The sequence below is a fragment of the Physella acuta genome, unplaced genomic scaffold, assembly GCF_028476545.2.
Source record: "Physella acuta isolate Inbredline_101_S28 unplaced genomic scaffold, ASM2847654v3 ptg000345l, whole genome shotgun sequence".
Classification (NCBI taxonomy): domain Eukaryota; kingdom Metazoa; phylum Mollusca; class Gastropoda; family Physidae; genus Physella; species Physella acuta.
This window is the reverse complement of record NW_026731864.1, coordinates 33,752-61,448: the sequence shown is the minus strand read 5'-3', so window position 1 is coordinate 61,448 and position 27,697 is coordinate 33,752. Positions and strand designations below refer to the sequence as shown.

The 27,697-nt window shown below is 30.8% G+C and overlaps 1 protein-coding gene across 6 annotated transcripts; it reads right to left on the bottom strand.

Moving 5' to 3' along the window:
• Window positions 1–115: 115 nt before the first annotated feature.
• On the bottom strand, window positions 116–27,302 carry LOC131941113 (F-actin-uncapping protein LRRC16A). Of its 6 annotated transcripts, XM_059300120.1 has the most exons (40): window positions 27,110–27,302; window positions 24,882–24,976; window positions 24,428–24,478; window positions 21,915–21,974; window positions 21,633–21,757; window positions 21,349–21,517; window positions 21,167–21,240; window positions 20,865–20,940; window positions 20,495–20,583; window positions 20,275–20,369; window positions 19,999–20,189; window positions 19,782–19,859; window positions 19,151–19,335; window positions 18,773–18,924; window positions 18,483–18,582; window positions 18,281–18,332; window positions 18,065–18,168; window positions 17,733–17,870; window positions 17,308–17,401; window positions 16,468–16,566; window positions 16,205–16,336; window positions 15,882–15,998; window positions 15,435–15,497; window positions 14,521–14,630; window positions 14,157–14,244; window positions 13,405–13,473; window positions 12,645–12,714; window positions 11,629–11,718; window positions 10,394–10,441; window positions 10,200–10,292; window positions 9,895–10,015; window positions 9,713–9,778; window positions 8,867–8,960; window positions 8,042–8,252; window positions 7,801–7,946; window positions 7,216–7,552; window positions 6,992–7,084; window positions 5,196–5,438; window positions 2,605–2,623; window positions 1,338–1,457 (listed from the first exon to the last, which is right to left on the bottom strand). In XM_059300120.1, the coding sequence occupies exons 1-39, from the start codon at window positions 27,150–27,152 to the stop codon at window positions 2,607–2,609; spliced, it is 4,278 nt and encodes a 1,425-aa protein (XP_059156103.1). In that variant the 5' UTR covers window positions 27,153–27,302; the 3' UTR covers window positions 1,338–1,457; window positions 2,605–2,606. The 6 variants fall into 6 exon arrangements, with proteins under 6 accessions (XP_059156101.1, XP_059156104.1, XP_059156102.1 ...); XM_059300118.1 differs by lacking the exon at window positions 2,605–2,623 and having other exon boundaries at window positions 116–1,457; XM_059300123.1 differs by lacking the exon at window positions 5,196–5,438.
• Window positions 27,303–27,697: the final 395 nt, after the last annotated feature.

Sequence of the window (27,697 nt, the reverse complement as noted above, 5' to 3'; positions counted from 1 at the left end):
CACTATTTAGGGGGGGGGTGACACCAAGGCAAAAAATAGCAAAATTTAGAGAGAAAACTTGAGGGGGGTGCAAATCAAAAGTTTGAGTGGGGGGGGGGGTGCAAATCAAAAGTTTGAGGGGGGGGGGTGCAAATCGAAAACTTGAAAGTTTGTCCCCGGGAAGGGTCGCTACGCCTCTGGGGGGTGACACCATTAAGTGCCGCACCGGGTGACACCCGACCTCGCTACGCCACTGGGTAAATTCCATTTCTACAGCACTTAAAAAAGGATATGATCTGACATGTAAACCAAGAGCTACCGTTATTTAATTTACATGAAAAAAATCTATTAAATGACAGGTTTGTCAATATAAACCAAGTGCTGCCAACCATTCAATCAACATAAAAAACTATTATTTAAGAGGTTATTCTTGGAAACTTTAAAAAAATATTTTAAAAGTAAATTAAGAAAATGAGGTTTTCCACAACAAATAATTTGAAGAAAGTGTAAGATCAAAAGTAACTGATGGTATTTCATCTCAACCGATTGCACATTCCAAATAAAAATAACAAAAGAAAATAGGTAGGTAAAGATTGTTGAAACATTTTTTTAAAGTTTCTTTTGTGTAAATTGATTAAGACATGAAAAATTGGACAACTTAAAAGAAAATTAAAAGACAGTATATTATAATTATTATAAGTAAAAATGTAAATCAGCTTGATTCAACTTCATCAGAGATAGAACTGCATAAACAGTTTTTGATATTATTTTCTTGATGTTAAGTAATATGAGATTTAAGAAATAATTGAAAAAAAAAATCAAATCTATAACATTGGAGATATATGTATTGTAGTGAAATAAAGATAAATGTAATCAATATGTAATACTTAAATATTGTATGAATGTTTGATTATCTTGCATTTTTAGCAATTTAAAGAAAGACATAACTGTAACAGCATTTGATTTCACTTAACATCAACGAAGAATAAATGTAACATTATGACCATCTGATTGCTACTTTCTTCATCAAGTGAAACCTTCCATATATTTATTTCCCTTCAAGTAAAAGAAAAATCAGCAAATATTGTGCATAATAATACTTTTAAAATTGCCCAACATTTTAATCCCTTGTACTAAATCAGAGACAGGTATGACCACAAGCATGTATAAATTAAATTTAAATCAAGTATTTTAATGCTTTCTTCAATACTAATTTGTTTAAAAATACACTCACATGTGATGTTACATTCAACAGCTACCTATAAATAGAACTGTCACATTTTCTACTACTCTGAAGGAGCTGTACCTTTAGGATGCATTTATTGTATTTATCTACACCATGATTTCATCATCTTGCTCTGTAGATATCACTGGTTTTATTTCCTCTTTCTTCTCTTCATCTGTCAGTGTGCTCCCATCTGATGGTATTATATCCTCTTTTAAAACATGCTCTATTAAAGGCATGTCCTCTTTTGGATCTGGAGATGTGAAAACACTTTGTTTGAAACAAAATCTCAATTAGAATAAAGGAATCATTTTCTATGTGAACTATATAAGTAAGCATTCATCAATGGATGAATAGATAGAAAAGATAAACTAATAGAAATGGATTTAGATTACCCAAAACATTTTTCTAAACATTTTTTCTACATATTTCCTTATTATACTAAACTATGAAGCAAAAACAGCATTAAACTATTTTAGCCAAAGTGTGAAAAATATTGTTAAGATAATGGAATTGTTTAAATTACTTTAAAAAATAAATAATATAAAACCAAGTTCCTATCCATTTTCTTTTTTTTTGTTTTAGGAAATTTTCTAATTCTTTTTTCCTGTTTAATAGAAATTAAAATCTATTGACAATACATAAATATCTATATATATATGATAGGTTATTATATATATATATATATATATATATATATATATATATATATATATATATATATATTATATTATATTATTATTATATTATATATTATAATATGGTGGTCTATGATCCAAATATAACGGTGATGGATGAAAATACAAGAAAAAGGGGTTTGGAAGCTTTCAGATAATACTCAAAGTTAAATACATTTCATGGTTATAAGAGATACAACATTTGAAAGCCCAGTAAACTTAGAATGTTTGATATTTAATTAGGTGTGTCCACATAGTATAAAGAAATAGTAATAAAGAAATATCATTTGCATGTAATTCATTTAAAACTATGGCAATTAGCCTCAACTACTAATGTAAAGAATTATTTATAGAATTTAAAATTTAAACTTTTACAAGTAGTATGTTTGAAATCACTGTAACATTAAAGAATATTCAAGACAGGGAAACCACACTAAAACTCACAAAGAATATCAAGCAAGTTGAACAAAATCAAATGTCACAAAAACAATACAAATCCTTGCAAAATGCTATTTGACAGATGTTATCTGTTTCTGTGTTTTAAAATTTAAGATGACATGGAAAAGCCATGTTACTTTAAATTTTTTAAAATTAGAACTGTTTTATTCAATTTGAAAATAATAATTATGTTATTATATAAAGTAAGTTGTGTAAACCATTAAATCAAGATTGTACTGTTATTAGCATTGCTATCTTAGGCTGGAGGAGATGGCACATGCTTACCTCTAACTTTCTTCCAAGGCTAACAGAAAAGAAAAAACTAAAGTAACATGCAGGCTGTTCACAATAGACATAAATAACTGATCTAATAACTAGATGAGAATCTAGTGCTCTCAAGTGCTCATCATACACTTACATGCTTAAATGAAGTTTTTTTTAATGATACAATTGATATCATTCTGAGTTACTCTTGTCTATGAAAACATTTAATCTCTCTAACTGTGGTGACCAAATTGTAGTAGCCTTGTTTGATTAATTTTATTGATCTAAACAATCAAAATATTTTTGGGATATAAGATGACTTTTTTACCCAGGAAATTCTTATATTGAGTATATTTTCATAAATTTTAAAATTTGAAAAGTTCATGTCATCTTATATGCTAGTTGTTGTATTATGGGGTAAGTAAACAGCAGTACTGGTAGAATGGAGACATCCTAAACATGAATGTGTTTGAATGATCTCGAGGTAGGACATTATATGTACAATCATGGAAAATGGGTGAGGGTCTGGGGAAATGGGGGAAAAAATGTTAACTTAAAATAATAATAAATTGTCTGGTTATAATCAGCTACAGGAAAATAAGCAGGAAAAATGTCAGATAAATAAACTGATTCAAAAGCTTTCAACATTTTTATTTTTATTTTGGAAAAGGATGGAAAATGTTAGATTATTTTAAACAGATAACTATCATAATTTTAAGGGACTGAAAAATATGGATCACAAAAATATATTTAATAAAAGTTGAATTAATATTATAATAGAAAAAAAAACATGAGAATTCCTTCCTTTCCCACTTAGATATCTTATTAAACAGATATTCAACAAATTAAAACATAATTTTTCGTTTTTAGAATGTTCTACAATTGAAAATGAACATGTCAAACACATGAAAATTTTGTGACTCATATAACTGAAACAAAGGGTTGAAACTAAATACATCAGTTTTTTTAAAAGTTTGATTATTTCCATCAATCAATAACCAGTAAATGTAGTTTTACACACTGCTAAGGTACACTTCTTATTAGAATCAGTAAATATTGAATGCAGACCTTCTACAATAATTAAAAGAAAATTATTTAAAAGTTTTGTCCCCACACTGTGTAGAACAGTACAATTTAGCATCTTAAATTTTGATAAACACTTTAATTTTCTGTGTAATGGGAGAAATTTAAAAAATATGCACATATTAAATGCGCAAAAAATTAATAAAAGAGCATACAATGAGACAAGACTGTAGCTAAATATTAATCTGAACGTAATTAATTTCTATCATATGAAATTGATGTATTGTTTAACATGTGTATAAATATGTACCCTTACAAATAGCAAGAAACTTTCTAAGGCTTCTAATCCTTTGTACCAAAGCACAGTGCTGGTGTGTAACAACTTTAACCAAGCTATCACGCTGTGTGTACATATATATTGACATAAATATATAAGTGACGAAGTTGTATATCACTTAATTAGATAAACTTAAAATAACTAGTGTATTGAGATTATAGTGTTTATCATAAGAATATGTCTTAAATTTGATTACCTTTTAAAACCAACATTTGTTTTTACATTTCTTTTAATTATTAGATTAACACCAAAATAGTAACAAGTGTAACTCTAAAGAACATAGAACAAGGCAAAAGAATTACAGGGAAAGGGCAACAGTGATTTTTTCAGATTGAACAGTTATGTTTAGTTCTTTGTGCATGCAGTCCAACAGGTATAGCTGGACTGGTTGTGTGGCATAATTATTAATATAATGAATTTCTATTTAATGAGCATTATTAGTATCTTTTATTAATAGGTCTGTTACTTCTACATTCTATTAATTGGAAAACAAAAATATTAAGTAGGAATATTTTAACAATATGTGTTCTTTGATTTAGTAGGTAAGTGGTGTGTTAAGGAGAGGTTAGTTGGGAGTTAGGGTGTGAAGAAGGGATGGAGTCGGGTGGGGAGTGGACAGGTGAGTGGGTTATAATGATATAATGATTTGCTAAGTTTCTCTATCTGTATGAAACACAATATAAATAAACCATTAAAATAAATTAAAACATTTTCAATGATACTATTGTATTATTTTACAATTCCAAGTTGCTTCTATGCAATTGTATCCATAGGAACTGACCTAGACAAGTTAAAATTTAACAAAACACATTTTTTTCTAAATTGCTTTCCCCTGTCTTCCAACAGCCTTAAAAGCTAGTTTATTTATATACAGAGAGAGATACTTTGGGCTATATTAATAAATAATGGCTTTATACTGAAATTAATATAATCATCATTAGAGAGGAATGCGATGTTCACAATTTGATACATAAAGCAGAGATTAATTACAAATTAACGATTAGAAATTAATGCTGAAAACTAAAGCTGGTCTCCCTCTAAAAAAATTGTAACAAATAATTTAATTTTTAAAATGTACCAATAAGAAAGCCAATAATTTACTATTCCTATTAATCTAATTTTTTCAATTATTAATTAGTAAGTGATTAGTTGTGCCACCATGAAAATGCTAATATGAAGTAGCACTTGTCATTGACTAGATGTGCTGTTAGCATTGGTTAAAGTGGTGAATATAAATCCTTTCCCTCCTCACCTTTGGGGTGTGTTTCTTTCAGCTGATCATCATCTTTTTGTACAGCAGTTGGGTTTAAGTTAGAGGGGAGAATACTCTGTGAGTCACTTTTCTGACTTATTCTCTTTATTTTGTCCTTGACAGACAGCCTGAGAGTGGCTGAATCATAGACAACCCCTGAGTCACTGGCAGGACGTAGACACTCTGATGTGTCTACCTGATTAGCTGCTGATGGGGCAACTGGAGTTGTGGGGCTTGAAACTTCTGTATCACACAGTGACAGAAAAGAAAGATTTAACCATGCAACTACACATGACAGCATCTCTGATGGAAACAGCAATCACTACCTCTAATGGTATATTTGGCTTTAACTTCATTTTTTCCCGGAATGTTTCTGGGATTAAGTGGTCTGCCTCCCTATCTATATTATTTGAATCACATGCCTCAATATCTCAATGTCAGTCTAAATTTCTTGAAAAATTTCAATAAGCACATTTAAAATTTCAGAGTAACAAGAAAATCTAGATCAACAACATACAAGCAAACACTTATTGAGCATGTCATCTTTAAAAAAAACTGGATGCAAAACTAAAAAAACACAACTAGAAAACTAACAGGAATGCATGGAGTAGATCCAATCTACACTAAAGTATATCAAAAGTTCAAATCATTCAAACATGTATTCAAATAAAACCAAACAATACACATGCCATAGAGTCAACAAATATTCACTGGGTGCCAATACTCACAAACATCATTCTATCAACTAGGCACATTCTTTAGGCTATTTTTTTGAAAATATATCTGAAGAAGTGAAGCACAAGTTTATACAACGTGAAGGTTCAAGGTGAAGGTTCATTTTAAAAGTTGTGTGGAGCAGCGAGCCAGGCAATAAGATGGTGTGAAGAAATTGTTATTACAACATTCCCCGTAGGAGACTGTCAAATTTAAGCTGTGAGGGCAACCTTTTACTTTCAAGTGTGTTAGGAAGGTTTATAAATAGACCACATTGCTGTTTCTATCAATCAGATAACCAAGTGTTCATGTCAAAAACACATACAGTACAAGGTTTATACGCTACAGTTCAAATCTTATTTAATACACTACTAAAACATTTATTTTGATTTCTTTTAGTGCATATAAAAGTTATATAATTTTAAATATTTACAGCTAATTCTGATTAATGAGACTACATCAGGAGATCACAATTATTCGTCCTAATAATCAGCAGTTCAGATTACAAGAACTTATCCTTGTTACAATTTGTCTTGAGCAACTAGCTCAAGGCTTACTGCCTGTAAGCTAATTGTCCATTGCCAGAAAAGTTTGGCATTTTCCCAAGGTAAACCACATTAGGAGTAGTTCACTGGAAAAATTCTTCTGATACAACCTTGTATTTACATTTAGATACATATATAATAGATATGTATCTAAATGTAATTACCAAGAAATTGGCTATGTAAAAGTTTATTAAAACTTGCACTAAAATCTTGCCATTAATACTAAACAAGGCCTTAACACTGTAATTACCTCTCCTTTGCTAATACCCCCCCCCCCCCCCTCACCAAGAATAATTTCACTTAGAGCAACTTAATGATCACTCGCCCTAGTGATCTGTTAGTTTATTAATGTATGTAGTAATCTTTAAATTTTGCTTTTAAAAGTAATATTTGGATAAGCTAAATGTATGGGTTATTGCACTGTTACCTAATAGAAACATTTGTTCAAATATTTTTGACTACAAATATGATAATTTTTGTTTTGTCAAGCCGTAGTAATCTGTAACCAACTAGTTCGGAGTTTCTTAAATATCTGACCTGTATTATCATCAGAACTAGAGAGTCCTTTCTTCAGTCTTGGCAGCACTGCTGGTCTTGGCTTTGTTGGAGGTTTTGGTTTACTACCAGATGCTTCAAGTAAAGGAAATTATAGATATTCAAATTCATTTCACATATAAGTAATTTATTTTTACAATGTATCCAATGTTAATAAATAAATATAAGGGTATATAATTTTTCTGTTGTTATGAATAAATTTTTACCATCAGAAAAAAACACCTCAGGTGTAGATACTGTCATGCAGGTAGGAATGTCTGTCACAAATTCAGCTTCTTCAACTGTGGATACAGGCCTCCTGGAGCCACTGGTCACTCTAGGGTGGGGTGGCTGTAGCTTGCTTGTAGAACTGAAAGCTTCAGCGGGCCGGGCTGCAACTGCTGTATCAACATGTTCTGCTTCATTCTTGTGTAACTCAGATGTGGATGTTGTCAACTGATGACTGTGTTTAGATAATGAAAGTCTCTCCTCTTCTCCCTCATCTGTCCTCTCTTTCTCATTGTTATTTGTTTCATTCAATGAATTGCTGCTCTTTTTACTCTCCTGTAAGCAAACATTAACACATCAAATTGTCTACATTTTATTATTTTTCTTTGTTTTTGAGGTTAGTTCATATAAAAATAGGTATTTTCAAGTTTTCAACATTTTTTATTATGTGAAACATCTTTAACTAAACACTAGGTGTGAAACAGAAAACTTCAACATGTGAATAATTAAAGCTTACTTAAGAAAACAATGTTTTCATCTTATATAAAGACAGAGTACAAAACCAGATTAAAGGAAATTCTTACATCGAGTGAAGGCATGTATTTAGAAAAGCGTTGGTTTTCTTTCATCTCTTGAAACAAGGTTGATCCACCTAGAGCAACATGCACTTTGGCCAAGCTTTGGGGATGTTTGGAGTTATCTTCTTTCATTTCTGTACCTCTAGGTTTGTCTATTATAAAAATTAATGAGATATTAGCTCAACTCAAAAATGTTTTACCCATAAAAATTACTTTCATGTATTTGAATGTAGTTTGAAACAACTACCTTTTTTAACTTCATCAACTCCTGAAGATGAGTCACCTTCTGTCACTGAAGTTGTACGCTGGGATACAGTTACACCAACTGGTGGCAAGATGGCCACTCTATCTACTGGAATCTTGATTTTGGGTGTTTTGGGTGTAGGGGGAGGTAAGATCTCATTTTCTGGCTTTGATGGAGCTTCTATCAAACCTTCATCAGCTTTAGTGTCTATTGTCTGGAAAAAAATGTGTTGGACTTAAGATGATTTCTAGTTAAATGTTACAAAAAGTTGGACCAATTCTTATTTCACCAGTTAAAAACATGAAAGTTTGGTTTGTAGTAGATGGTAGTGGCCAGTGTGACCCTTTCAATACACAGTTGTGTTCAATTTGTTTTTCTTCAAGTTACATGTCACAGTAAGCAGTTTCTTTCAGGCGTCTCTCCCAGTAGATGGGGGTAAACACCCCCCCCCCCCCTCTAAGAATGTATACCGCCCATCCAAGACAAAATATATAAATTAAACGTGAAATATTTACTTTAACCAGTGCTAGTCCATGCTTCCCCCCCCCCCCCACCCCCCCACTGAAGAAAAATGTTTGAAAGAAACCCTGATAATATATCACAACATAAATTCCTGAGAATCGAAACAGATCTAAAGCAAAATAATGCTGGTGAATTAGCAAATAATAGACTTTGCCAATCTATTTGTTTTTCCATGTCATTCACTTGTTAAATAAAGGTTAAGCTAATTTTATCATGTTGCATTGTATGAATAACACCAGCCACAGAAAGAATGTTTAACTACGCCCAACTCAAATCAATCTAAATGTATTATAAATCAAAGAGTACCAATTCAGTTTTCTTGCCAGGTTTAGCATCAGCTGAGGTAGTGTTAGCTGGTGCTGCAGGAACTGCTGCCTTTTTTTTAAACATGTTAAAGATGCTGGAAATAGAAATATTTTTTAAACATGTTAAAGATGCTGGTAATAGAAATATTTTTTAAACATGTTAAAGATGCTGGAAATAGAAATATTTTTTAAACATGTTAAAGATGCTGGAAATAGAAATATTTTTTAAACATGTTAAAGATGCTGGAAATAGAAATATTTTTTAAACATGTTAAAGATGCTGGAAATAGAATTTTTTTTTAAACATGTTAAAGATGCTGGAAATAGAAATATTTTTTAAACATGTTAAAGATGCTGGAAATAGAAATATTTTTTAAACATGTTAAAGATGCTGGAAATAGAAATATTTTTTAAACATGTTAAAGATGCTGGAAATAGAAATATTTTTTATATATTTTTTGGCAGTTACATACCATAAGACATACATTATATTACATTCTGTTTTTATTGACTAAACTAAATAGACAATGCTGATTACTATGATTTTGATGTAGCACTACTCAAGTAAGACTAGACAACATAGTTTGATGTAGCACTACTCAAGTAAGACTAGACAACATATTTTGATTGATGTAGCACTACTCAAGTAAGACTAGACAACATAGTTTGATTGATGTAGCACTACTCAAGTAAGACTAGACAACATAGTTTGATTGATGTAGCACTACTCAAGTAAGACTGAACAACATAGTTTGATTGATGTAGCACTACTCAACTAAGACTAGACAACATAGTTTGATTGATGTAGCACTACTCAAGTAAGACTAAACAACATAGGTTGATTTACCTTTTCTTGCCATCTTTTGTATCTTTTTCTTTAGCTACTTTTTTGGGCCCACTCTTATCAGATTTACTGGCAAAAGAAGACAATATTTAAAGCAGCAGTACTTTAAAAACTGAATTTTTTTTAAATTTTAATCTCCTAAAAAAATATAAAAATTAAAATGTTAGTGAGAGCAAATAGAATACCTTGGAGGATCTTGCTGTTTGGTCTTTGATTGTGAAATTCCTTGATCATTTGAAGTTGAGCTGTCTTGTGCTGCTTCTGGTACAAAACCATTCATAGGAAATTCCTCTAACTCTGTAGAGCCTAGAAGCAGAAGGTAGCTAGTGTCTTGATTGTGTAGTTTTAAATTATCTTTTTATTATATATAATACTTGCTAAGAACACAACATATTCACAATTTTATTTGACATAATGATGCCATAATGATACAACTCTAAGCTCTTGAAAGTACTGTGAAGATGTAGACATTGATCACACTATGACCTACCTATATGAACAACTGGTCTGGTTGGCCTATGAGCTTTTTCTCTTCTAGGTCTTGCTTTAGTAATATGTTGCAATGTTTGTGGGGTTGGCTCATCTAGAAAAAGTTTAAGAAATATTACAAATCTTGGATGAGGTTATGTCTATTATTTTAAATAAAAGAACTCTTGGAAATCTCGATTCAAATATCAGGGTTACCTGGTGAGGGTGTTGGTGCTAATAGCAGCGGTGAAGGTTTATCATGTACTGAAATAGAAATAGAATATGAATCAAGTAAGTAGATTAATTCGTAGAAACTAATGCTATACTAAAAAAAACTTATAGGCTATAAAATTTAAAGGTACAGAATAAATATTTTTACGGTTCTTTAGAGAGAATCATTTATTTTTTAGTTTTAAATATATTACTAAAAGATTTAAATATACAATGCCAACACAAAAACATACAATTTTTAAAAAAAATCAAATTAAAAAAGTATTTATGGAAGCAAAAATAGCACATGAATGAAATGTACTTTTCTTCTCATGCACTGCTCTACAAATATTTGAGCACTAGCAGTGAACAGCAATGCTTTCTACGTTAAGTCAAATAAATATCTTCAGTGCCAAACAAATGGAGCACATAAAAATGAACAAAACACTCTATTCTTGTTTATTGTGTTTGTTAAAAAAAACATAATGCCACACCATAATTTAACTAAATTTAAAAGATTAGAAAAATAAAATAATAGAGAAAAATTTACATTGAAATGATTGTCTGTTTGTCAGTTACTTACTACATACGTTTAAGCTTTATCAGTTTAGAAAATATTGTTATGTGTGTAGGACTGAAAATTTCATCAATGTGTATTAACTTATTTTTTTTTAAATATAGGCACACGAAATGTTGAAAAAACATACTAAACTTTAGTAAACTGTAAAAGACATTTAAAATATTTAACTTGCTTTTGAAATATAAATAAATTTTTAAAAACTTGAAGAACATAGTAATTCTAGTAAGTAATTTTAAATAAACACTAACAAATGTAGCACAAAAAGTAACACCATTAACATTTGTATTCAACCCTGTTCGCTTATTATTTTATTAATTAACAGAAAAACTTTGGTTCTTCTAAGGTTACTATTGGTGTAAGTAAAGTATTTGGAAATAAAAATTCTTGTCTTAGGCTAAAAAGTTTATAAGCTTGTTACAATATGTTGGTTGAGGCCTTTTTTTAAACCACATTTATAAATTAGTATCTTAAAATATAATGGTAGCACTTTTAGTAGTTATACAAGTTGAATGTTATCCTGTAGAAAATTAAACAGGCTAGCAGAAAAAGAGATAATTAGCCTTGTGTTTCTTTTCTTCAAATTTTTAGGTTGAGAGAAATTTTTCTTTCAATGAAAACAACTTAAGAATAAAATAAAAGAAGCCATTCCCACAAAAGTTACCTGATACGAGTAAGATGGGAATGCTTTGATATGAAGGCCCATCATATCTTTCAGCATCTTCCAGCTTATTTAAAACTCTGCTGTAATGATCTGGCACCAGATGAGTTTTAAAAACTATTTTTTGTGCACATGACAGCCTAGATCTATTCTAAGTACATCTGTTACATCCACTGGGTAAACATTACCATTTCTAAACTGTTTAAAATATACTTCATATTTTTTTAGATTAATTTAAAAAAAAATATAACATATTAACCCACTGCTGTCCAATCTAATTCTTATTTCTATAGCCTAGGAAATAAAACATAGATCTGATAATAACATCTTTTACAAAAGTAGGAATTATATTTTACAATTTCAGTTAATTACAAATATAAAAAATGAAAAACTTTGAAAGAGAAGCTTACAAAAAAAGTAACACCTCCTTATCTATATTCCTGAGAATTTATCATTTTATGGCATTGGTTATTTTCTATAAAACATAGTTGTTTAAGACATCAGGTTTTTAATACAAATAGTATCATCCTTCTATAAATACTGTAAGCTCTTGCAGTCAAAATACTGCAGTTTTGTTACTTAGCAACACAAACTGTCCCCATTCTAATAGTGAAACTCATGTTAGCAGTTATTTATACACAGACTGTCCCCATTCTAATAGTGAAACTCATGTTAGCAGTTATTTATACACAGACTGTCCCCATTCTAATAGAGAAACTCATGTTAGCAGTTATTGATTTCAAGCACGTGTTCCTTGTTCTAAGAATGGTTAATGCATTATAAATTTATTCTTGATTTATAGTAATAAGAGTATCTTAAAGAGAACTATATCATTGGGTTCATTTGTTGAAATGTGGCTAGAGTTGACCCAGAGTCCACCCAGCTCAGATGCGTGTTAGGTCAGGAAAGTGCATACTGCTGACAACACAATCTCTTTATATAACCATGGTCAAAAATACAGATGACTTCACCTGCCCTTGAGAAAATCATGTGTATAAAAAAGACAAAAAAATCCTTACCTATAACTGATGGAGGACGTGTTTTCAATTTTAAAACTGTTTGCCTTCTGCCTTCAATTACTGGAACATCCTTTTTAGAAATAAAATAAAATGGATTACATTAATCACATAAATTAGCTGCTAAAATAACATAAATAATCATAATTATAATGCATAAGTAAAAAACTGAAACACTGACATGTTTACCCTTTAATGCCTCAATTATGTCCCAAATTGTATGGAGAAAATATGTATTGGGTTTATCTTCTTTATATGACAGGTTAATAACAAATAATTAAAATAAGTTTTTAAAAAACTATGTTTCTTTTTAATCATATTCGCTTTACAGTGCATAAGATCATTTTATTTAAAAAAATATAACCAGATTGTCTCGTATAAGAGTATGAATGACTGATGGTAAAATCGCCATCTCTTTTTAAAAAAACTTAATTCAAAATAGAAATATGTCATTATACTAAAATGACTAATGATAATGTTGCAGGTAAAAACGCAGAAAGTTTACTAAACATTAAAAAATATTAGGTTAAATATACCATTCTGATAGAACAAAAAATGTTCTAACTTATATGACAGTAATAAATATTCCATCACAATATAGTTTAGACAGAAAAAAAAATTACCAAATGTTTAGACAAAAAAAAAGTGAAATTTACTAATTGATTACTAAAAAATGATTAACTAAATAAACAAAAATGATTATACAGAAAAAAATTCATCCAATCAATTCATTAAAAAAATAACATTTAAATTCAATCTTTACCAAATGATTAGACTCTCTTTGATTTTCTTCTGGGTAGATGCCACTTATTCTCAGACCAAGATGTTTGCTCTAAAACAGATTTATCACATTTTAAGACGAGTATTTTTCTGGCATTTGTTTAAAAATGAAAATCTTATTAAACATAAGTAAACAAATGTTGAACTCTTCAATGCTGTTTGTGTATCAATCAGATGAACCCATGATAGAATGGACAAAAATAGGAGGAAATGGAAACTGTTAAAAAACTTTTCAGATGTCTGCAAATTTGTAAAACTTGAACATTAAAAAATAGCATTGAAATTCTCCTGCCATTTCTAGATGCTTTATCTGATTCACAGACACATCCATTTAGGACAACTTGCAATCAGCTGAGGTGTGCATAGTCCAGTAATAGAATAAACAATTTAAATAAAAAAGATAAAAGTTCATAAATGTGTTCTTCATTTGGTATCAAATTTAGACCTAGAGTTGAGTTTAGTACATACTAAATGTTAATCAAAAATTTTTATAATGGCGCAATAAAAAGCAACATAATGTTAGAGGAAGTGAACCTCAGCAATTCAGGAATCAAAAGTTCTAACATTCACTTTTGTTATGGCAGCAATAGATGGGAACACAACATTGATACACAATTTTTTTAATTGTCAGTAATTTTTTTTTACAAAACTTTAATAATGTTTCACTTTTCTTTAATGAAACATTTTAAATTAAAACTATTAATTGTGAAAAAAAAAACAGACTAACAAGCTTACCAGAGATTTGAGGCTTTCTGCTAATGAACTAATAACTTCTTCAACAACCCTGTCAGACATCAGGGCAGCCACGGATAGGTTCATCTCACTGAGTACATGACAACAAAAAAAACTTTAACAGCACACAGATAATTTTACCCTGAGAATCACATAAATATTATGTTTAAAAAACACTTTTAAAACAACAATTATTACGTCAAAATTGCTTAGTCTTATTTCATGGTAAAAATTACAATTACAAGTTACCATTAAAAATAAAACGCAAAACTAAAAAGTTTGGGAATTATCTTACAAATTCAATTACAAATGACATGAAATTATTATTGCTACTTTATTTAAGATGATCGAATGTTTTATTTGTTACCCAATTAGATTGAATACGTCAGCACTTGCTCCTTCCAAAACACCTTTTGTAAAATCTTTGGGAAGCAAAATTTTAGACAAACATGCCTCTTTAATTTCAGCTTGTAAGGACTGCAAAAAAATTTTTTTAGAACACCTTTTGTAAAATCTTTAAGCAACAAAATTTTAGACAAACATGCCTCTTTAATTTCAGCTTGTAAGGACTGCAAAAAAATTTTTTTAGAACACCTTTTGTAAAATCTTTAAGCAACAAAATTGTAGACAAACATGACTCTTTAATTTCAGCTTGTAAGGACTGCAAAAAATTTTTTTTAGAACACCTTTTGTAAAATCTTTAAGCAACAAAATTGTAGACAAACATGACTCTTTAATTTCAGCTTGTAAGGACTGCAAAAAATTTTTTTAGAACACCTTTTGTAAAATCTTTAAGCAACAAAATTGTAGACAAACATGACTCTTTAATTTCAGCTTGTAAGGACTGCAAAAAAATTTTTTTAGAACACCTTTTGTAAAATCTTTAAGCAACAAAATTGTAGACAAACATGACTCTTTAATTTCAGCTTGTAAGGACTGCAAAAAATTTTTTTTAGAACACCTTTTGTAAAATCTTTAAGCAACAAAATTGTAGACAAACATGACTCTTTAATTTCAGCTTGTAAGGACTGCAAAAAATTTTTTTAGAACACCTTTTGTAAAATCTTTAAGCAACAAAATTGTAGACAAACATGACTCTTTAATTTCAGCTTGTAAGGACTGCAAAAAAATTTTTTTAGAACACCTTTTGTAAAATCTTTAAGCAACAAAATTGTAGACAAACATGACTCTTTAATTTCAGCTTGTAAGGACCAAAATGTTTTTAAAAAGTACATTACTTAATATATTACACAGGTATTAAAATGTCTGATTACTACTCACCTGATTTTGCATAACACTTGGGCAGTTATTAAATGTACATTTAAACATCTCTTCTATGGTTGACTTGAATATTTTAAAAATGAATTAAAAAATTGGAAATGGTTAATTTACATATTTAAAATATTTTTGCATATAATCAAGTTGCTAACACTTATAAATCACAAAATGAATTTTAAGGATAAATTTTTAATATTTGCTAAAAATGAATTTTTCAATGCATCAAAATAATCTTAAAAGGTACATATTTTTATTTTCAAGTTTTAGTATTTTGTAGTTTAGCAGTTGAATCGTTGACACAACCAGACTAATTGTACTGGCAGGACATTACTATGACAGATGGAACTGTCAATATATTATAGAAAGTTACATATTTGCTTAATTCATTATGTTTTTATTAATTTTCTTTTTAACCAAACTGTTGTAAATCATGGCAATTTTTTTATCTACCTGCATATGCTTTTCAATGATCATCTTGAGATTATCAGCCATTGATTTAAATTCAGTGTCGATAGGATTACCCACAGCTTGGGATTTAAGTCCAATATCTTGCAATCCAGGAAATAGCTAAAAAAGAATATAAAAAATATCTTGAGTCTTGAATAAATGGTGATGGCAGGAATAAAATGATACTTTAAAACTTGCATACATTGATCTATATCAGTTTTTTTCTCACTCTTTTTATGTTCGCTTAAGTGTAACAATACTAACATGGTGTAAGTTATTATTGAAATCCTTTAGAGAAGAAAGACAACACGTCTAAAATAGCTTACCCCTCTTGATCTATTGGCCTCAACAACCAGTTTCTCTGCTGTTTGAACATCCTTAGCGTAGACATCCAATGTGCTGTATCCCTTCAGTGCTTTTGTTGTATCCTCAACTTGGACCACAAGACTATCAACCATCTAAACACACAATTTGAACAATTAAAGATCAGAGGATTTTGAGATGAAAACATGTTTATCAATGTTCACTAAGATGACAGTAAACAGCTGGTTGTTAATGTTCACTATATTCAGTTGTAGTAAAAGGTTACCTGTTGAGTTGAATTTATAAGAAATCCTTGCTGTAGTCTATAAGCTTGATCTGATGCAAACCTTCTTGGACTGTGGTTCCTCTGCAAGTATGCTTCAATCTGATAGACAATTTATAAACAGAATATAAGATCAAGGGGAGGGCAAGGTTGGATGGCATACAACTGCTAACCCAAAAATCTTTGAGTTCAAATCCTAGGTTCAAATTCGTATAACACCCCTGTCCACACAGCTCTGATAGGTACCTTAAAGTAAAGGCGGCTGACCACACTATCCCTTCATATGCTGTGGTTACTGAAACAACTGAACTCTACTTTACCTGCCCCATGGACCGTGAGGTTCAAAAGGTATTTTACTTTTTATTTTCTTGTATACAAAGTGACTGTAGAAGTCAAGATGACACAACCACAGCCATTATTTTTAAAAACTTACATGTCATTTAATGTTTGAAAATAAAATAGAATATTATAATCGAGCAAAAAATTGAAAACCATATTTTTGACAAATTTTGATGTTTTACATCTCCCTGAGTCTGGAAAACTTAGTATTGCAATTTTGTCTAAATGAATGTGAACATCATCATTTGAGAACCTTTTCAGTCATGTTGACTAAGTTTCATATATAGGTATTGTATCAAATTAGTAATTTACTATTGGTTTTTTATCAATTTCCAGAAAATTAGTTCTTTATAATGGGGTGTTTCCAATTTCTCATAGACCTTCAGAAGTTGATAATTTTATATAAGTTTCTCATTCAAATTTTAGCTAATGTAGCTAATGAAGTTAATAGCACATGACATAAAGATTACAGTGTATAAATTACTATAAAAATTTAAAAACTACCTTTTGCAAAGCAATTTCTGTTTTCTCAGGATATAAGCGTAATGATATCGCTGCATCATTAACTGGGAAGGGCATTTTTTTTAAAGTCATATTTCTGTGAAAGGAAAAAAATGTTATAGATGCACAATTAAAATGAAACAATTACTTTAGACTGTAATATTGATCTCAGTGTTCAATTGACTGATTTGCTGTACTGTAACATTAATCTTAGTGTTCAATGATATTTTCTCTATTTAATCAGTTGTTTTGTAGAATCAAAGTTATAAATCATCATGATTTAGCTAGAGCAGCCATTTTCCATTGCACTTTCTTGTTGTAATTTTTCATTAAGTGTCATATATTGTAAACCTTTAATATTGAATATACAGTAATTTATTTTTTTGCATTATATGATAAGAGTAATAAAAACAAAAAGTCTGATGTACCTCCTTAAAGCTTCTGCAACATCTTCAAATCCTTGAGCAGATATATTATTTTTGTCCCAAACAACTTTTTGTAGTTTTGTGTTGATTAGCAGAGCTTTTGCCAGCATCCTTGCACCAAGGTCACCAATAGCATTGCCACTAGAGATACACATGACATATTCAAATGAAAATATTGGCTGAAAGAAAGTATAACAAAACAATGTCTAGTTGTTTTTATACCATTGCAATTCAAGCTCACGCAAATATTGATAAAAATATTGTGTGCATGTACGGGTTTAAATCTATGTATTTTATAATGCTTGATTGTTCTAAAATCAGTTAGCTCAACTCACCTAATGTCAATTTCCAAAAGAGAAACATTGCTGCCCAGGGCATTAATAACATATGTGGCATCTGCCTTTAGCTTAGATTCTGACAAGGACAAGTACTCTAAAACCTGGAAGAAATAATACAATTTTGAAAAATATCTATTCTAACTTGTGACTTAGTAAATCTAACTCGGCTCAGTAAAAACACTTTAAAATGTCTATTTAAAATAAAAATCTCACTGAGTCATCTTGTAAAAGACTGGTCAAGGCTGTCATTACTTCAGGCATAAACCTTAAACATGAAAAAATTAAATCAAGATAAATCATTGGATAATGAATTTTTTAAAAAATGTTTAATTATCTTAACACTACATTGTAATTTCTACATTCGACATTACTATTACAAATGCATTGCTGTATTTGTATTCATAATTAGACTTACTTGGGTTTTATGTTTGAAAAATTTCTACCAACTGATAAATTCTTAATGTGGGAATTCTTAGAAAGTTCTAAAAGTAACACTTTTAAATCAGCATCAAAACCTGAAAAGGAAAATCCTTTGTATATGATCTAGTTTATTTCTGGTGTCATGTGTAGCATAGCACAATAATTTTTTTATTTTGTTTCAAATTAGTTTCAAATGTATTAACTGCAGTCCAATATAGACATTACAACAAGTCAACTACAACCACCAAACACCTCAGGTGCTTCGAATTCATTGGACAAACATACCATTGTTGCTGATATCTAGGCCTTGAATAGCTTTGACAGATCCAATATACGAGTTTAGGACACTAGCACCTGCCGAGCCAAGTTCATTGCTGCTTATGTCTAAATAAAGCTCCTTAAGGATTTTATTGCTTGATACACCAGCTAGTAGATCTCTAAATAATGTTTCAAAAAGGCAAAATCAAATTCACTTACATTATTATGAATATCTTTATATGTATTAACCATTTATTTCCTCTAGATATCAATAATTAGACCAACAACAAAAGGAATGCAATTTAACATAAATACTGAACTATTCGCCTAAGATTTTTTAAAAATAAGTGCTTAAGTGCACCAGCTAATTTTGTCAATTAAAAAGAGTTTGGAATTTTTACCTACCTTATAGATTCCGGTGGCAATTTACAATATGAAAAATCCACATATTCTAGGCAGCAAGTTGTGGCAAAGAATTGTTTCCAGGATTGTGGAACAATAACTTCACGTGATTTTTTGTGAGTGAATGTTGTTTTAGATGCTTTCAGTGTTTTTAAATTGGGACAACCTCTTAAGAGTGGATCACATAGCTAAATTATTAAAAAAAAATATTTTAAATATACATGAAATGTATTGCTATTGGTATGTGTAGTCATCACTAAGCCAAATAATCTTTACTTTCCACAAGTCCAATCAGGTACCCAATAGAGCTGGGTAGACTTAAAATCTTACTGATATGACTCAGGGGACTTAACTCTAGAGATATCTCCCCCCCCTGACCAACCACACCATACTGTCATAAGTCAATGGGCAGGTGACTGGGAAAGGGAAGGCCCATACAATAAATCAAAGGAAAACAAATTGAATATGCTACTCTAAGAATCAGCTAGCTGCAAACATATTCAGATCTGATCCAAGTAATAAAAAGATTGTAATTTTGTTTGTTGTTGTTGCATAGCAAAAGTTGTAACAAAATACTTTGGCAACACTGGGCCAACAGGAAAACTAGTGGAGAAAATTCTTGCAAATCACTTACTGTATCTAGAGCACAGTCTGTGTTTGACACATCCAAATAGCTGAGGGTATTTGGTTGAGCCAAAAAGTTGTATAACATCTATCAGAAGAAAAAGTTAATCATTCTTCAGAAATATCTTCAAATTAGCATACAAAAATTACATCCAAGGAGAATGGAATACAATATTTATGAAATTCTCAACCAATGTATTAAGGCCAGTTTGGATAAGAAAACTTACTGGAAAATCCTCTCCCTTCAATCCATTATCACTGAGCTTGAGAGACTTGAGACCAGCAACAATTTTAGGAGACTGGGACAACATTTCACCAACTTTATTCAAACATTTGGTGCTCACTCCCGTTTTGGAAATATCAAATGAGGTCAAACCATCAGGTAGAATTTTGATTGCTCCCAAAAGGTGATTGACAGCTAGCAATAAATGTTAAATATTTCAGAACAAAATAAAATTGTGTACAATGCCAATATCATTGTTTAACTCTATCCCCTAGAATACCTTTGTCATCCAGAATATTATTGGACAAGTCTAGAGATGTCAGCTGTGTATCTTTGTTTGAGATTATGGCCAGGGAAAACTTTTGGAGAAACTCGCTAAAATGTTTTTAAAAAAGGAAAACATAATTAACATTACATTATTTTTTAATTATGACTAACAATTTAAAAAGTTGTACAGAAATCTATTGCTGCCATAACAAAAGGTGAATGTTAGAACTCACGGTTTGATTCCTGTATTGCTGAGGTTCACTTCTTCCAATACATTATTTCTTTTTATCACTTTTATAAGCTCATTTAAGGCTTCAACAGACTTGATTATGAAAATAATTACAAACACTATTTTAAAACAGAATGCGAAAAACTTTGGAAAAGTCATCAAATACATTAGTACCTAATATAAGCTTCAAAGTCTAAACATTATGTTTGTTAATTATTTTAAGTTTATTGCATCCTACATACACTATAAGATAAAATTCTTTATATGATAAACAAAGGAAACCTACACTGATTTAAAAAAGGGGGTTTCAAGCCAAGCTAACCAAATATAATTTGTCAGACTAAATTTTTTTAGATTATATAATAATGACTCACCAATTTAACATTGCTAGCATTTATACATTTAAACCAGGAATTATGCACTAGAGCACCAATAATTGGAACTAAATCTCTGAAATTGAAATAATATATCTATTTAATTAAGATATTTTGTTAAGTGCCAAGTGATTTTCAATAACTGAGTCACAGCTGTTTTTATATTTACATATTTAAGAATTATTTTGTATGAAACAAAATTAACAAACTTGTTCCTGTTTATTTTCAATTTAAAAATTTTAAAAGTGTTTTTATAAATATTAAAATAAGTTTATTGAAAAATCTAAACATGTCAAACTTACTTTCCTACTAAATGATCAAAATCCTGAAGTCTGAGCTCTCTACAATCATGAGATAAGTAAATTGTGTCCACATCCTATAGTAAAGAAATGAAAACTACAGCTCTTCATTTATTAGTTTGTTGCAACTTGTAAATATTTGTCCATGGTTGTTTATAACATATCAGCTTCTAAGTACAACTTACCCATGCAACTTCCTCTCTGAATGGCAAACCATGAAAATCACACATACATTGATACATAGTGGTAAAACCTCCACATGGTCCTATTTCTTTGTTTTCTAAGCCTTTGATCAACCTGTTCATTGTTTCTAAACGTTCGACTGGTTGAACATCAATTTTCAGTATTAGACGACTGAAAACCAAGATAGAATGTATCAAAGATTGCACATTTCAACATGTACTTACAATTTAAACAAATGTTTTTAAAGTCAACTTATACTTTAGTATTCTATAGACAAGCTACATACTCCAGTTGGAATGTTGGAAAAATCTGCTTCAGACTGATGCCTATGTGTGTTATAATGTGATCAATATCTTCAGTTTCTCCATCAGACAGGAAAAAATTGGTTTTGTTTTCAACAGCCAGGGTCAACTACCAACAAAAACAGAAACAGTTACAATGTAAAATTGTTACAATGACTATTGACTGTTGATACACATAAAAGGAACAGTCAAATAAAAATTTTGGTATGTAGACAGAAAAAAAAATGTTAACAGATAAATGTAAAAAGTAAAAATAATCAATTCACCTGATTTGGTTTTTTGCTTTCAATGCTCTGGAACTCCAAAAAATGGTAACTGTTTTCCAGCTGCATGTTCAAAAAACGACAGTACAAGAAAATAAACATTCTATACAAACTAATAAAACATAGGTATTAAATAAAAGAGCATGAAAGACCAATCATTAATCATTTCTAATCTAGGCGTATCTAAGCAATAAATGCTTTATTTATATCCAGTGAAACACACATTTCTTGTTTTAAATAAAAAAAGTAGGCTACTTTTTAAAACATAACATCATATGATTTATTCAGTTGGCAAAAACTCAATTACACACTTAGAAACTGATATAACTCAGATACATACAGACACAACCTCAAATACACATTTTCAGATACAACTCAGATACACATTTCCAGACACAACCTCAAATACACATTTCCAGACACAACTCAGATACACATTTCCAGACACAACTCAGATACACATTTACAGACACAACCTCAAATACACATTTCCAGACACAACTCAGATACACATTTCCAGACACAACTCAGATACACATTTACAGACACAACCTCAAATACACATTTCCAGACACAACTCAGATACACATTTCCAGACACAACCTCAAATACACATTTCCAGACACAACTCAGATACACATTTCCAGACACAACCTCAAATACACATTTCCAGACACAACCTCAAATACTCACCTCAAATACACATTTCCAGACACAACTCAGATACACATTTCCAGACACAACTCAGATACACATTTCCAGACACAACTCAGATACACATTTCCAGACACAACTCAGATACACATTTCCAGACACAACCTCAAATACACATTTCCAGACACAACTCAGATACACATTTCCAGACACAACCTCAAATACACATTTCCAGACACAAAGATACACATTTCCAGACACAACCTCAAATACACATTTCCAGACACAACCTCATATACTCACCTCAAATACACATTTCCAGACACAACTCAGATACACATTTCCAGACACAACTCTGACACACATTTACAGACAACTCAGATACACATTTACAGACAACTCACATATACATTCCCAGACACAACTCAGATACACATTTCCAGACACAACCTCAAATACACATTTACAGACACAACTAAGATACACATTTACAAACACACAACTCAGATACACATTTCCAGACAACTCAGATACACATTTACAGACACAACTCAGATACACATTTACAGACAATTCAGATACACATTTCCAGACACAACTCAGATACACATTTACAAACATACACACCTCAGTTATACATTTAGAGACACTTCTCAGATAAACATTTACAGACAGACAAAATTCAGAAACAAATTTACTAACAGACACATTTCAGATAAATATTTACAAACAGACACAACTCAGATACACATTTCCAGACACAACTCAGATACACATTTACAAACTCCTATTGTAGATCATGTACTCATCTATATATTTAAAAATGGAAGTATATTTATGGGTTTGTATGTTTTTTGTGGGTTTGTCCTACGTGTATTACTAGACCTTTCATCCTATCACCATGAGATTATGGGAAGTTGTTGAGAATACTCCTGGAGTAATCTTACCCATGACATTTTCTTAAATCATTTTTTATTTACTTAACTGTAGCAAATATGTTATTCACATATACATATTAAATATGCATATGAGACTTTAAAAACTTGTTACTGAGGTGGAAGAAGGATTTCATAGAGCCAATTATAAATCTCACTATTTTGAGCTATATTAAGAAATTTTGAAAAATGAAATCATTGTTATACACTACTGAACTGTGGCTCCTATCTATAATAACAAAATGATAAACCTCCCACCCCCTCCCACTTGCTAGTTGTTAAATAACATGTGCAATCTCCCTCATGTGACTATGCTAGAATTGTACAGAGTAATACATTTTGCTACATTTATAGAACCAAAAAGAGGTTATTAAAGAAGTAATTAATTGAAATAAAGCACAGGTGAGGATCTCTCCCAGCCCTTAAACACAACAGAATTTACTTCCTTGTGGTTAAAGAATTTTTTTTGGCAAAACCTGAAACAATCCTATGAATGCAGTGGAAAAGTTTTTTAAACTTCCTTGTTCGACAAGCCTGGAGATATCTATGACACCTATGTATTCAAGTGTATTATCAAGATTTAATATTAGCTTTCAGGTTAAAAAAAGAGAGTAATAAAATCAACTCAAGAAAATCAATTCAAGATAGATGATTATAACATAGTTCTTTAAATATACTTTTGACATCAATAACAACTCATTTTGATTCTTGAACTTTTATTATTTTACAGTGAAAAGAATTGATAATAATTACAATGTTTACCTAATATATGCTTATAAAGATGGAGGACATCAAGGTATGGACTCAGCTACCAGTGGCAGAATTACTAAAAGCAGCAAAAAACAGAGAATTCGTCCATCCCCCCCCCCTCCATATATTGTTAATTGAATTGATAAAGACAACTAGCTCTTTTAACAGGGAACTTACCTTTGAAGGCACTTTTGCTGATAAAATGAATAGTCTGCAGCTTGATAATGCCTTGATAAAATATATGAAACTCACTTTTTAATACATTTTAAGAGAAGTATAGATAACCAGATATTTTTTTTTTTGAGTAAATGGTAAAAAATTAATAAATCTAATGATTTGGTTAATCCATAAATGCTATTACATAATTAGAGCATTTTTTTTTTTACACCATACTTCTATAACCCCACATCCTAACAAAAAAACCAAGCTTTCTCTCCCCCCCCCCCCCCCCCCCATTTCTCGCCATTTTTTATCTTTAAGAAATATAAAATGTATGCTACATCACACTTCTCAACTCCCACTCTCCATTGTCACTGGTCTGAACCCTAACCTTAGGTTTGTGATGTCATTTATGGACTACTCTCTAGTGCAACGTTTTACTTTTTATTATGCCAATAAAATAAACACTGACCAATACTCTGTGTTCCAGTCTTTCTCTAACCTCCATTTTGACCCATTTCTTAAGAGTAATCTTCACATGTTTCTCAAGAAGCTCTTTCACACTATCTAATCAGAGGATAAAGTAAAAATGCTTTAGATGATCATTTTTATGTATACAGTTTGATGCAGAAAAAAATTATTTCATCCCCAAGTCTCATGGAAGTGTAAAATAAAAACATGGACTCCAAACACTAAGTTAGTTATACGCTTAACTTGAAGGTGAGGATCATGATCCAATGTCTAGGTATGGTTGTCTAGCTCAGAGGCGTAGCGAAGGGGGCGCGGGGGGGGGGGGGGGTACATATGTTCCCGGGTGCAGACCTTTGGGGGGGCGCCAAAATGGGTTTGAAAAACAAATTAAAATCTCATTTTAGCTGCATTTTTGCATTATAAATATAAAAAAATATATGGGGGAGGGGGTGCAAATTGAAAGTTTGAAGGGGGGGTGCAAATCAAAAGTTTGGGGGGGGGGGGGGGGGGAAATCGAAAGTTTGAGGGGGGTGCAAATTGAAAGTTTGTCCCCAGGTGTCGGGAAGGGTCGCTACGCCTCTGGTCTAGCTTGATGGTCTGGATCATTATTCAACAATACAGTTAGTCATTTTTTAAGTCAGAAGACATTAATAACCTACATAATACTAAGTTTGTACTTATATGTTCTATGTTGCAGGGCAATAAAGTTATAGTATAAATTATTAATACAATTTAAGTGTTGGGTCTCAAGGTATTTTTTCTGCAGTGTCACTATTAAGGTTAAGGCCCTGGTAGCAATAACACAACAAAAGAAGTAGGCTACAAATAGAGTGAGAGAAGAACACAGCAAAAGAAGTTGGATACAATTTGAGTGAGAGAATCACTATGAAAATTATACTCTTTATTAGTCCATCTCATTACCGAAACCAGAAATTAGAATCTTACCCTGAAATGTCACGCTCCGTTTTAATCTTTTTTATCATTATTTTAATGCGAGACTAATACCAATATAACCTACTAATGTTATCAGCAACAATACCACTAAACGAAGTCAGATTACTTCTTTTACCAATAATGGACTCTTCCAAAAAGAAGTTACTATAAGTAACTATAAAAAGTAGTCAGCACTATGCCCAGCCACTTTTACTTGGGATTTGAATTCGAGACTTTTGGGTTAGCAGTCTAGGCCGTGACGACCCCTACATATAACTGAGTACCCTTTCATAAGAAGATCGCATTATTACAGCATTATCAGAAAGTGTGTGACTCTAAAGTTATTGCTAGTAAACTACAAACAAATACAGTAATAGGCATTATAACTTGCTAATGTCAATATTTACCCCATATTAAACCCTGTTAAAGAGTCATAACATACTAGATTCTATATTTAGTAGCTTTACTATTTAACAGTAGCACTAAATCAGGAGTTGGTAAAATGCAAGAAGGATGCAAAAAACCAGTCAAAACAGATTAACCACATTGCATTGTATTAGTCTACATTATCTAAACTCATCATGACTTCATGACATAGGCCTGTAGGCATAATAATAAATTAATAATTCTTGCTAAAAAGTGGTAAAGTAGACAGATTATTTAAAACTAATTATCTTATTAAGCAAAATGCATTCGCCTCAATTACCCTTAAAACCCTCGTAATGATAGCCCTAATCATAGGCTAATCTAGTCTAGATAGATCTAGCCTATGGGCCTAGATCTTTAATCTTTGTATTTTTAACTATTATTTTGTCATATTGTTGTAATTAGGTAAAGGTACCAAACTGATAATTATAAAAATGAAATAGGGCCTACTTGTTAGTGTTTAACTGTTAAGTGTTAGTCAAGTAAAGTTACACGTTACGGTACGGTACTGTTATTAGTCTAATTATTAGATCTAGATTCTACAATTTCTAGCTACTGTAATATTAACAGTGTTAAGTTTCTGAGTTTCTGTTTCTAGTGTTAACTGTTAACTACTGAGTACAGACAGTACGGTCACAGGTTAACTGATTAACTCACAACTGTTAAGTTAATAAGTAGTGTTAAGTCAGTGTTTGAGACTGTTGACTGTAGACCTAGTGACAGACTTAATATAGATCTAGATCTAGAGATTTAATCTAGATCTACAATCTAGAATATAACTTAATATATAATCTAAATATATTAATATAAGACAGAATAATAGAATAAGATAAGAAGTAGATTAGTAGAAGAGAAGAGGAGACTACCAACCTTGAATATCCTGAGGTATAAGCTTGGTGTTTGCTGTCGCCATAATAATATAAATAACATGTAGGCTGACGATGCAACAATTTGTTTTCAACCTTAAACTTTACAGCTATGCAGTGAAAGTGTTTTAAAAAATCTCAGTGTCCAACACTACGACTCCCAAAGTTTACAAACAGCGGTTCGCCATCTTCCTCATTGAAGTAATTACGTCACTTCTTCCGTGTTATTCAGCCTTGACATAGAAATCTAGATTCGAAGAAGACTGTAAATGTGAATTTCCCTTACGTGAGACTCGAAAAAAAAAATCACAAATAATTACCAAGACAAATAGGCTACACATCTAAAATAAATAATAGATCTAGAATCTATATATAATATGTATCTTTTGTATCAAGAATTTACAATATAAACGCAGCATACACAGAATTACGTAAAACAGATCTAGACTAGAAATAGATTAGACTTGACTACTTGGCCAAAAAATATGCTATGGCATGCTATTTATTTTCTTCGATGTCGGCTTACCATTGTGTATAAAATCACAATACAATTTACTTTATTCTTAAACATATAGAACCTAGATTTGGATAC

What these genes read in the sequence shown, in the direction of transcription:
- LOC131941113 (XM_059300118.1), bottom strand. Translation starts at nt 27,152, where the DNA reads ATGGCGACAGCAAACACCAAGCTTATACCTCAGGATATTCAAG. An exon ending in CAGCAAAAGTGCCTTCAAAG is followed by an intron (nt 21,975 to 24,427) that starts GTAAGTTCCCTG and finishes TTGAACATGCAG; the next exon opens with CTGGAAAACAGTTACCATTT. An exon ending in CTGGCAAGAAAACTGAATTG is followed by an intron (nt 8,253 to 8,866) that starts GTACTCTTTGAT and finishes ATTTTTTTCCAG; the next exon opens with ACAATAGACACTAAAGCTGA.